This window comes from Heteronotia binoei, chromosome 6 (assembly GCF_032191835.1).
Source record: "Heteronotia binoei isolate CCM8104 ecotype False Entrance Well chromosome 6, APGP_CSIRO_Hbin_v1, whole genome shotgun sequence".
Taxonomy (NCBI): Eukaryota; Metazoa; Chordata; class Lepidosauria; order Squamata; family Gekkonidae; genus Heteronotia; species Heteronotia binoei.
Genome location: NC_083228.1, coordinates 143711680 through 143722443, shown reverse-complemented (window position 1 = coordinate 143722443; position 10764 = coordinate 143711680). Strand labels below are relative to the sequence as shown.

Below are 10764 nucleotides of genomic sequence, written 5' to 3'. Positions count from 1 at the left end.
CAAGATAATGCATGGGATGGAGAAAGTAGAGAAAGGAGTACTTTTCTCCCTTTCTCACAATACAAGAACTCGTGGACATTCAATGAAATTGCTGAGCAGACAGGTTAAAACGGATAAAAGGAAGTCCTTCTTCACCCAAAGGGTGATTAACATGTGGAATTCACTGCCACAGGAGGTGGTGGCAGCCACAAGTATAGCCACCTTCAAGAGGGGTTTAGATAAAAATATGGAGCAGAGGTCCATCAGTGGCTATTAGCCACAGTGTGTGTGTATATATATAATTTTTTTTGGCACTGTGTGACACAGAGGGTTGGACTGGATGGGCCATTGGCCTGATCCAACATGGCTTCTCTTAGGTTCTTATGTTCTTAGCTGTGCTCACTGTACCTGATTCCTCGTCTGATGAAGTGTGCTTGGAGCACATGAAGGCTTACGTTCTGAATAAAACTTTAGAAGCATAGAATCACAGAGTTGGAAGGGATCTCCAAGGTCATCTAGTCCAACCCCCTGCACAATGCAGGAAACTCACAAGCACCTCTCCCTAAATTCGCAGGATCTTCATTGCTGTCAGATGGCCATCTAAGCCTCTGTTGAAAAACCTCCAAGGAAGGAGAGCCCACCACCTCCCAAAGAGGAAGCCTGTTCCACTGAGGAATCGCTCTAATGATCAGCAAGTTCTTCCTAATGTTGATCAGGAAACTGTTTTGATTTAATTTCAACCCACTGGTTCTGGTCCTACCTTTCAGGGCCACAGAAAACAATTCCACACCATCCTCTATATGACAGCCCTTCAAGTCCTTGGAGACGGTGATCCTATCACCTATCAGCCGCCTCCTCTCCAGGCTAAACATCCCCAGCTCCTTCAACCTTTCCTCATAGGACTTGATCTCCAGACCCCTCACCATCTTCGTCGCCCTCCTCTGGTCTGGACCCATTCCAGCTTGTCTAGATCCTTCTTAAAATGCGGTGCCCAAAACTGAACACAAGACTCCAGGGGAGGTCTTACCAGAGCAGAGTAAAGTGATGCCCATCCCATCACGTGATCTGGACCCTAGACTTCTGTTGATACAGCCCAAAATTGCATTTGCCTTTTTAGCCACTTTGTTGGTCTTAAAAGTACCACTTGACTCCTACTTTGTTTTACTCTCTACTGTCACTGACCCCCTTTGAAGCGTAGATCAACATTCTTTATGGCAGGAGTGTCAAACATACGGCCCGGACTCCGCCCTTTCACACCCCATCAATTTGTATTTATTGTTAAGATGCTTGGCCCCAATGTGCATTACTTTGCACTTGGGACGTTGAACCTCATCTGCCGCATTGACGCCCACTCGCCCAGCCTCAATAGATCCCTTTGGAGTTCCTCACAATCCTCTCTGGTTCTCATCACCCTGAACAATTTAGTGTCATCCGCAAACTTGGCCACTTCACTGCTCACTCCCAACTCCAAATCATTTGTGAACAAGTTAAAGAGCATGGGACCCAGTACTGGGCCACGAGTTGTATAATTATTTCATTTTATATAACAGAGTAGTAATAAGAAGATGATGGTGACGACATCGGATTGATATCCTGCCCTCCATTCCGAATTTCAGAATCTCAGAGCGGCTCGCAATCTTCTTTACCTTCCTTTCCCACAACAGACACCCTGTGAGGTGGGTGAGGCTGAGAGAGTTCTCCGCAGAAGCTGCCCTTTCAACTCTGCAAGAGCTATGGCTAACCTAGGGTTCACAAGTCCAATTCAAGAAATATCTGGGGACTTAGGGGATGGAGCCAGGAGACTTTGGGAGTGGAGCCAGGAGACACTGAGGGTGGAGCCAGGAGCAAGGGTGTGACAAGCACAATTGAACTCCAAAGAGAGTTCTGGCCATCACATTTAAAGGGACCGCACACCTTTTTAAAAGCCTTCCCTTTTAAAAGGGAAGATCTTGCCTCACTAACCTGTTACATTTCTTTGAGGGGGTGAACAAACATGTGGACAAAGGAGACCCGATAGATGTTGTTTACCTTGACTTCCAGAAAGCTTTTGATAAAGTTCCTCATCAAAGGCTCCTTAGAAAGCTTGAGAGTCATGGAGTAAAAGGACAGGTCCTCTTGTGGATCAAAAACTGGCTGAGTAATAGGAAGCAGAGAGTGAGTATAAATGGGCAGTCTTCGCAGTGGAGGACGGTAAGCAGTGGGGTGCCGCAGGGCTCGGTACTGGGTCCCATCCTCTTTAACTTGTTCATAAATGATTTAGAGTTGGGAGTGAGCAGTGAAGTGGCCAAATTTGCGGATGACACTAAATTGTTCAGGGTGGTGAGAACCAGAGAGGATTGTGAGGAACTCCAAAGGGATCTGTTGAGGCTGGGTGAGTGGGCATCAACGTGGCAGATGCGGTTCAATGTGGCCAAGTGCAAAGTAATGCACATTGGGGCCAAGAATCCCAGCTACAAATACAAGTTGATGGGGTGTGAACTGGCAGAGACAGACCAAGAGAGAGATCTTGGGGTCATGGTAGATAATTCACTGAAAATGTCAAGACAGTGTGCGTTTGCAATAAAAAAGGCCAACGCCATGCTGGGAATTATTAGGAAGGGAACTGAAAACAAATCAGCCAATATCATAATGCCTCTGTATAAATCGATGGTGCGGTCTCATTTGGAGTACTGTGTGCAGTTCTGGTCGCCGCACCTCAAAAAGGATATTATAGCATTGGAGAAAGTTCAGAAAAGGGCAACTAAAATGATTAAAGGGCTGGAACACCTTCCCTATGAAGAAAGGTTGAAACGCTTAGGGCTCTTTAGCTTGGAGAAACGTCGACTGAGGGGTGACATGATAGAAGTTTACAAGATAATGCATGGGATGGAGAAAGTAGAGAAAGAAGTACTTTTCTCCCTTTCTCACAATACAAGAACTCGTGGGCATTCGATGAAATTGCTGAGCAGACAGGTTAAAACGGATAAAAGGAAGTACTTCTTCACCCAAAGGGTGATTAACATGTGGAATTCACTGCCACAGGAGGTGGTGGTGTCCACAAGCATAGCCACCTTCAAGAAGGGGTTAGATAAAAATATGGAGCAGAGGTCCATCAGTGGCTATTAGCCACAGTGTGTGTGTGTGTGTGTGTGTGTGTGTGTGTGTGTGTGTGTGTATATATATATATATATATATATATATATATATATATATATTTGGCTGCTGTGTGACACAGAATGTTGGACTGGATGGGCCATTGGCCTGATCTAACATGGCTTCTCTTATGTTCTTATGTTCTTCCATAGGAACTCATGAAGGATAGGGGCACCTTCTTTTGGGGCTCATAGAATTGGACCCCTTGGTCCAATCTTTTTGAAACTTGGGGGGGTATTTTGGGGAGAGTCACTGGATGCTATGCTGCAAATGTGGTGCCTCTACCTCAAAAACTAGCCCCCCCCAGAGCCCCAGATACCTGCGGATCAATTCTCCATTATTTTCTATAGGAAGAAGTCTCCCATAGGGAATAATGGAGTGCCATGCAGACATTCCCCTCCCCTCCCCTCCCTTCCCCCCGTTTTCTGATGACCCTGAAGTGGGGGGGAGGGCTTCCAAACTGGAGGATCCCCTGCCCCCACCTGGTGATTGGCAGCCCTAGGCTAACCCAAGGCCATTCCAGCAGCTGCAAGAGGAGTGGGGAATCAAACCTGGTTCTCCCAGATAAGAGTCCGCGTACTTCACCACTACACCAAACTGGCTCTCAGGAGACAGACACCCTGTGAGGTGGGTGGGGCTGAGAGGGCTCTCACAGCAGCTGCCCTTTCAAGGACAACCTCTGCCAGAGCTATGGCTGACCCAAGGCCATGCTAGCAGGTGCAAGAGGAGTGGGGAATCAAACCCAGTTCTCCCAGATAAGAGTCCGCGCACTTAACCACCACACCAAACGAACAGAAATAAAGTGTACAACTGTATCATCCCAAAACCATCCCCACCCCCCCTACTCGGGTCCATGGAAAAATTGTCTTCCACAAAACTTGTCCCTGGTGCCAAAAAGGTTGAGGACTGCTGATATAGTGTCATCTGCAAACTTAGCCACTTCTCTGCTTACTCTCAACTCCTAATAATTAATGAACAAGTTAAAAAACAATTGGACCCAGTACTGAGCCCTGCGGCACCCGACTGCTGTTACCACCAGACTCCACAGAGGAAATTGCCCATTCATACTTGCTCTCTGTTTCCTATTAATTAGCCAGATTTTGAACCACAAGAGGACCTGTCCTTTTACCTCATTACTTTTGAGCTTACTAAGGACTAAGAAGCCTTTGATGAGGACCTTTATCAAAAGCTTTCTGGAAGTCAAGGTAAACAACATCTATTGAGTCCCCGTTGTCCACGTGTTTGTTCACCTCTCAAAGAACTCTAACAGGTTAGCTGCATGATAATGCTAATTTCATAAAAACATAAGAGAAGCCCTGTTGGATCAGGCCAATGGCCCATCCAGTCCAACACTCTGTGTCACATAAGAACATAAGAGAAGCCAGGTTGGATCAGGCCAATGGCCCATCCAGTCCAACACTCTGTGTCACATAAGAACATAAGAGAAGCCATGTTGGATCAGGCCAATGGCCCATCCAGTCCAACACTCTGTGTCACAGAAGAACATAAGAGAAGCCATGTTGGATCAGGCCAATGGCCCATCCAATCCAACACTCTGTGTCACACAGTCAAAAACAAAAGTGCCATCAGGAGGTTCACAAGTGGGGCTAGAAGCCCTTCCACTTTGCCCCCCCCCCCCCGCCAGCACCAAAAATACAGAGCATCACTGCCCCAGACAGTTCCAATAAAATGCTGTGGCTAAGAGCCACTGATGGACCTCTGCTCCATATTTTTATCCAAGGAGGAAGGGAGGGAGGAAGGGAGGAAGGAAGGGAGGGAGGGAGGGAGGGAGGGAGGAAGGAAGGAAGGAAGGAAGGAAGGAAGGAAGGAAGGAAGGAAGGAAGGAAGGAAGGAAGGAAGGAAGGAAGGAAGGAAGTGTTAGAGACAATCTGTCCGCCTCCCCTGGCCCCTCCAGGAGATGCAAAGAAAAAGAGCTGTCAGTCAGGAGTCTCCTTTAAAGTATACAACTTTATTGATATTAAGAAAGAGGGGAGTCGCTTTTCAACGAGCTCCCTGATTAGTTCCATACATGCCATTTTATCCTTTACTCCCGGCCGATGAGTCCCTCCTCCTTTCCCCATAGGCTGAGGTACTTAGAGGGTACAGGCTACCCGGCACGCCTACTTCACCCCCTCCTTGACATGTACCACTCCCGTTACATACATTGCATGTGCATTTAAATTTACCTTTCCCCGAGGTGGGGTGTGTCAGTTAATATTCATTACTTGATTACGCCTGCGTATTTGCTATTTATTAGTCTCCATTGCTATTAATCTTTACTGTTGCCATGGCTTGTTCAACCGTGTTATTTCTTTTCCGCTTCTGCGTTTTAACAATGGCTACTACACCTGTGCTATGGTTACTAAATGTTTGTACCCGGTTCCGCTCCTTGCACCTTAACAATCACTAAGACATTACATTTGGTTCCTTCTGTTTCAGCTCATTTCATTATTTCACTCCTCTCGGAAGGAAGGAAGGAAGGAAGGAAGGAAGGAAGGAAGGAAGGAAGGAAGGAAGGGAGGGAGGGAGGGAGGGAGGGAAGGGGGCAGGGAGGGAGGGAAGGGAGGGAGGGAGGGAAGGGAGGAAAAGAAGGAAGGGAGGGAGGGAAGGGGGCAGAGAGGGAGGGAAGGGAGGGAGGGAGGGGAGGGAAGGAAGGAGGGAGGGAGGGAGGGAAAAGAAGGGAGGGAGGGGAGGAAGGAAGGAAGGAAGGACACTGCCTTTCTCTGGGGTTTTTGTACCCCAGTGAGGTTCCATCCCCAAATCTCCTACCCCTTCATCCCTGCCCAGTGTTCCCTCTAAGCTGAGTTAGCATGAGTTTTTTAGCTTCCAGTTTTGTCTCAGCTCAGGAAAAATCCCCCAGAGCAAACTGATTGATTTAGGAGCTCACCACTTCAATGCCAGCAGCTCACCAAGTAGAATTTTTGCTCACAAGACTCCACAGCGTAGAGGGAACATTGGACCTGGCACTCCTACACAGAAGCGACCACAGGAGCTCAGGAATTGCTGAAAACTCTAAGGGAAAACCAAAGAGATTCCAGAGATTCCTAGAGCTACCACCATCAGTTCTAGGCATTCCCAGGAACTCCCATAATCACGTTAGCAATGACGCCCCTCCATGCCATCTCCCCACCCTCCATCCCCTCCTGATGGTGAGCCTGGCACTCCTGGGTACCATCGGCATAATTGGAGCTTTTGGAGGTATTGTAAGGCCACCATTTGGCACTACCGATTCTATGCCAGTTCCTAGATGGGCCCTCTGCTCTGTTATCCCAGAAACCAGCCATTCACATAACCAACTAACACAACAGTGATGCAAACGGTGAGAATGACAATACAGCCAATGCAGCCAACGCAGCAAATGAAGCGAGGCCGAGAAGACAAGGGGCAAGGATGGGAAGACGTGGACGACGCAGGCGGGCTGGGTAGCCGAACCAGACTTCTGCTCCAGGGAATATGAATAGGTGACACTTCAGGAAGGGTTGAGGAAGAACACCTTGATGTTTGGGAACTCCCACCATACACTGCAGTACTAAGCTTCCCAGAACCCATTGCACCATCAGACTCCCCATGATGCAGTGCACCATCAAACCCCCCATGATGCAGTGCACCGTCAAACTCCCCATGATACAGTGCACCGTCAAAACTCCCCATAATGCAGCGCAGTGTCAAACTTCCCATGATGCAGTGCAGTGTCAAACTTCCCATGATGCAGTGCACCATCAAACTCCCCTTGATGCAGCACAGTGTCAGACTTCCCATGATGCACCGCAGTGTCAAACTCCCCATGATGCAGTGCACCGTCAAATTCCCCATGATGCAGCGCAGTGTCAGACTTCCCATGATGCAGTGCACCGTCAGGCTTCCCATGGTGCCCTTTGTGTAGCCCCATCTGGCAGGCCTCACAGAATTCTCTCTTGTGCGGTCCTCCTCCCTCACACACCACCTCCAAGAGCTCAATACGACGGACACGTTCTCCATAGCATTTCTCACGGATGTCCAGGATCAAGGCTTGTATGACGCTCTCCACGTCCTTCCTGGTGAAGAGTGGCCTTTCCTTCTGGGTGGAGGAGCAGCCTTGGCACTGTTGGCGGAAGAGCTTCCTCTTGACCCATCCCTGTCGCTTAGTTCCCTCCCAGAGCATGTGGAACAAGATCACCACTTGATATGAGGACCACGTGCGGTCGCACTGGGAACACGCAAAGCTAATGAGGGAAGGCAGGAGAAGGAAAGGAAGATACATGTAAGCAAACAAGAAGAACTACAGATTTGTACGCTGCCCTGCTCTCTGAATCAGAGACTCAGAGCAGCTCACACTCTCCTCTGTCTTCTCCCCCCACAACAGACACCCTGTGAGGTGGGGGCAGATTTATACCCCACCCTTCTCCCTGAATCAGAGACTCAGAGCGGCTCACACTCTCCTATATCTTCTTCCCCCACAACAGACACCCTGTGAGGTGGGGGCAGATTTATATCCCGCCCTTCTCCCTGAATCAGAGACTCAGAGTGGCTCACAATCTCCTCTATCTTCTCCCCCCCACAACAGACACCCTGTGAGGTGGGGGCAGATTTATACCCCGCCCTTCTCCCTGAATCAGAGCGGCTTACAATCTCCTATATCTTCTCTAGGCTTCCCAACCCTCCCGCCCTGGCGGGGGACCCCAGGATTTCCACCCTCTTCCCCCGCTCCCCAAAAAAATGGAAGCGAGGGGAGGGTGGAAACAGCGCCGGGGAGCATGGCGAGCCGCCCCATCCTGGAGCGGGCGAGGCCGCTGCGCCGGACAGCACACCCTTTCAATTCCTTCCTTCCATAGGAAATAACAAAGGATAGGGGCACCTTCTTTTGGGGCTCATAGAATTGGGACCTCCTGGTCCAATCGTTTTGAAACTTGGGGGGTATTTTGGGGAGAGGCACTGGATGCTTTACTGAAAATTTGGTGCCTCTACCCCAAAAGAAAGCCCCCCCAGAGCCCCAGATACCCGCAGATCAACTCTCCATGATTTTCTATGGGAATAAATCTCCATAGGGAATAATAGAGTTCCCAGCAGACATTTCCCTCCCCTCCCCCCGCTTTCTGACGACCCTGAAGCGGGGGGAGGGCCTTCAAACCAGGGAATCCCTGCTCCCACCTGGGGATTGGCAACCCTAGTGACAACTTGTCCTGAGCTTGCTTCAGCGGGGAGAGCGGGATATAAATCTAATAAAGCATAGTAAAGACAAGCGCAATTGAACTCCAAAGGGAGTTCCGGCCATCACATTTCAAGGGACCGCCCACCTTTTAAGTGACTTCCTTCCATAGGAAATAATGTAGGATGGGGGCACCTTCTTTGGGGGCTCCTAGAATTCGACCCTCTAATCCAATCCTTTTGAAACCTGGAGAGTATTTTGGAGAGAGGCACAGGATGATATGCTGCAAATCTGCTGCCTTTACCTCAAAAAACAGCTCCCCAGAGTCCCAGATAGCCGGGGATCGATTCTCCATTATTCCCTACGGGAATTGGTCTCCAGAGGGAATAATGGAGTGCCCAGCAGACATTTCCCTCCACCCACCACCCCCCGCCCCGCTTTCTGACGACCCCGAAGTGGGGGGAGGACCTCCAAACCGGGGGATCCCCAGCCCCCACCTGGGGATTGGCAACCCTACTTCCACATCATCATGTGTATGCCGCCCTTCTTTGCTCCCTTGTTCCCCAGGAGGAGTCGAGGCCTCACCTTGCATGGGCCCGTTCCTGCAGGGACCTCTCCCACCCAGGTTCCAAGCTGTGCACATCCAGCTGATCCTGGTTCTTCAGACTCCAGTTGTCGCCAGGTTTTGCCTCTCGCATCTGCTGCCGAAAGACCTCTCGCCACTCATCCATGCTCAGTGCCCACATGCTCCTTCCCAGCTTGGCCGGCCTTGTGTAGGCTGCGGTTTTGAAGAAGCCCGTCGCAGGCAGAATGGAAGGGAGAGACGCAGCCGATGAGGTTTCTGACCTTCAGTCGTGGACACTTTCTTCTCAGGGAAGAGAGAGCTTTGCTCTTTGCCTTCCCTCCTTTCTCAGGTGAGCCAAGGAGAGGCCAGGAGGGAGAAACGAAAGCAACTTCACCTTATCGAAGGTGGCCTTCTTACCAAACAAGGCTCAGCTCAGATGGAATAATAATTATTAATAACAATCATTAACCGAGTCACCTTAGGGGTAAGAAACAGCCTTCATAGGATTAACTTCAGTAGCTTTCTTTTTGGGGAACCAAAGTAAGAGTCCAGTGGCGTCTTTAAGACCAACAAAGTTTTATCAAAGATTTCAGGTTTTCACGGCTGGCATCAACATTAGGGTTTGTAGAATCTTTCGGGCTCGAGTGCCGTGTTCTACTGGAGAAAGTTTTTCTTCCCAACGTTTTGTTCTCAGCTGCGGAGAACATCCTCAGTGGTGTTGCAGCCAGAGCAGACGCTCTGACCTTCTTGGCTGCTGTGCATTGAGTGAGGCCAGGGCTGCTGGTGAGCTGCTATTTCTAGGCTGGAGGGGCTATTTCTAGGCCTATAGGCCCTCTCATCACACCCCCTCCAGCCTAGAAATAGCAGCTCTCCAGCAGCCCTGGCCCCACTCAATGCACAGCAGCCAAGAAGGTCAGAGCGCCTGCTGCAGCTGCAATGCCACTGAGGATGTTCTCCGCAGCTGAGAACGAAACGTCTGGAAGAAAAACTTTCTCCAGTAGAGCACGGCACTTGAGCCCGAAAGATTCTACAAACCCCAACAAAGTTTTATTCAGGGTGTGAGCCAGGCGGGGGTTCTCCCGCCCTGGAGGTTCCCAACCTACCGGCCCACATTGCGCCCGCGGGGGGAACCTCACCCGATGTCGCTGGCATGATGACGTCACTTGCGGGTGATGTCACCACGCTGGCGACATCATGTGTGGCCGCTCTGGGCATTTCCGGGGAAACTCAATGGTTTTTCCTGAACATTGTAGAAATTTGGGAAGGCAAAACTCTATGGTACCTATCCAGAAGGGGGAGGGGTTTAGGGAGGGAAGGGGCCTCTGCCGAGTACAATGCCATAGAGCAGGTGTGTCAAACATGCAGTTCGGGGGCCAAATCAGGCCCTCAGAGGGCTCCTATCAGGCCCCCGAGCAACTGGCTGTCATCTGCTTCCTTCTCCCTCTCTCTTGCTTCCTTCTTCATCACAGCTTGCTTTGCAAGGCTTGCTTAATCTCACAGGCGCTACAGAGCAAAACTTCTGTTTTCTCTTGGGGAGGAAGGAAGATATTGAAGAAGATATTGGATTTATATCCCGCCCTCCACTCCGAAGAGTCTCAGAGCAGCTCACAATCTCCTTTCCCTCCCTCCCCCACAACAGACACCCTGTGAGGTAGATGAAGATATTGGATTTATATCCCACCCTCCACTCCGAAGAGTCCCAGAGCGGCTCACAATCTCCTTTCCCTTCCTCCCCCACAACAGACACCCTGTGAGGTAGATGAAGATATTGGATTTATATCCCACCCTCCACTCCGAAGAGACTCAGAGCAGCTCACAATCTCCTTTCCCTTCCTCCCCCACAACAGACACCCTGTGAGGTAGATGAAGATATTGGATTTATATCCCGCCCTCCACTCCGAAGAGACTCAGAGCAGCTCACAATCTCCTTTCCCTTCCTCCCCCACAACAGACACCCTGTGAG

At 50.0% G+C, this 10764-nt stretch overlaps 1 protein-coding gene across 1 annotated transcript; it reads right to left on the bottom strand.

Moving 5' to 3' along the window:
• Positions 1–6748: 6748 nt before the first annotated feature.
• LOC132574385 (receptor-transporting protein 2-like) lies at positions 6749–8982 on the bottom strand. The gene is made up of 2 exons (XM_060242747.1): positions 8827–8982; positions 6749–7369 (listed from the first exon to the last, which is right to left on the bottom strand). The coding sequence occupies exons 1-2, from the start codon at positions 8980–8982 to the stop codon at positions 6749–6751; spliced, it is 777 nt and encodes a 258-aa protein (XP_060098730.1).
• Positions 8983–10764: the final 1782 nt, after the last annotated feature.

Bases quoted from the DNA above. Each gene is read 5' to 3' on its own strand.
- LOC132574385 (XM_060242747.1), bottom strand. From the start codon at position 8,982: ATGTGGGCACTGAGCATGGATGAGTGGCGAGAGGTCTTTCGGCAGCAG. The intron at 7,370-8,826 runs GCAAGGTGAGGC...ACAAATCTGTAG, and splicing joins CCCTGCAGGAACGGGCCCAT to TTCTTCTTGTTTGCTTACAT.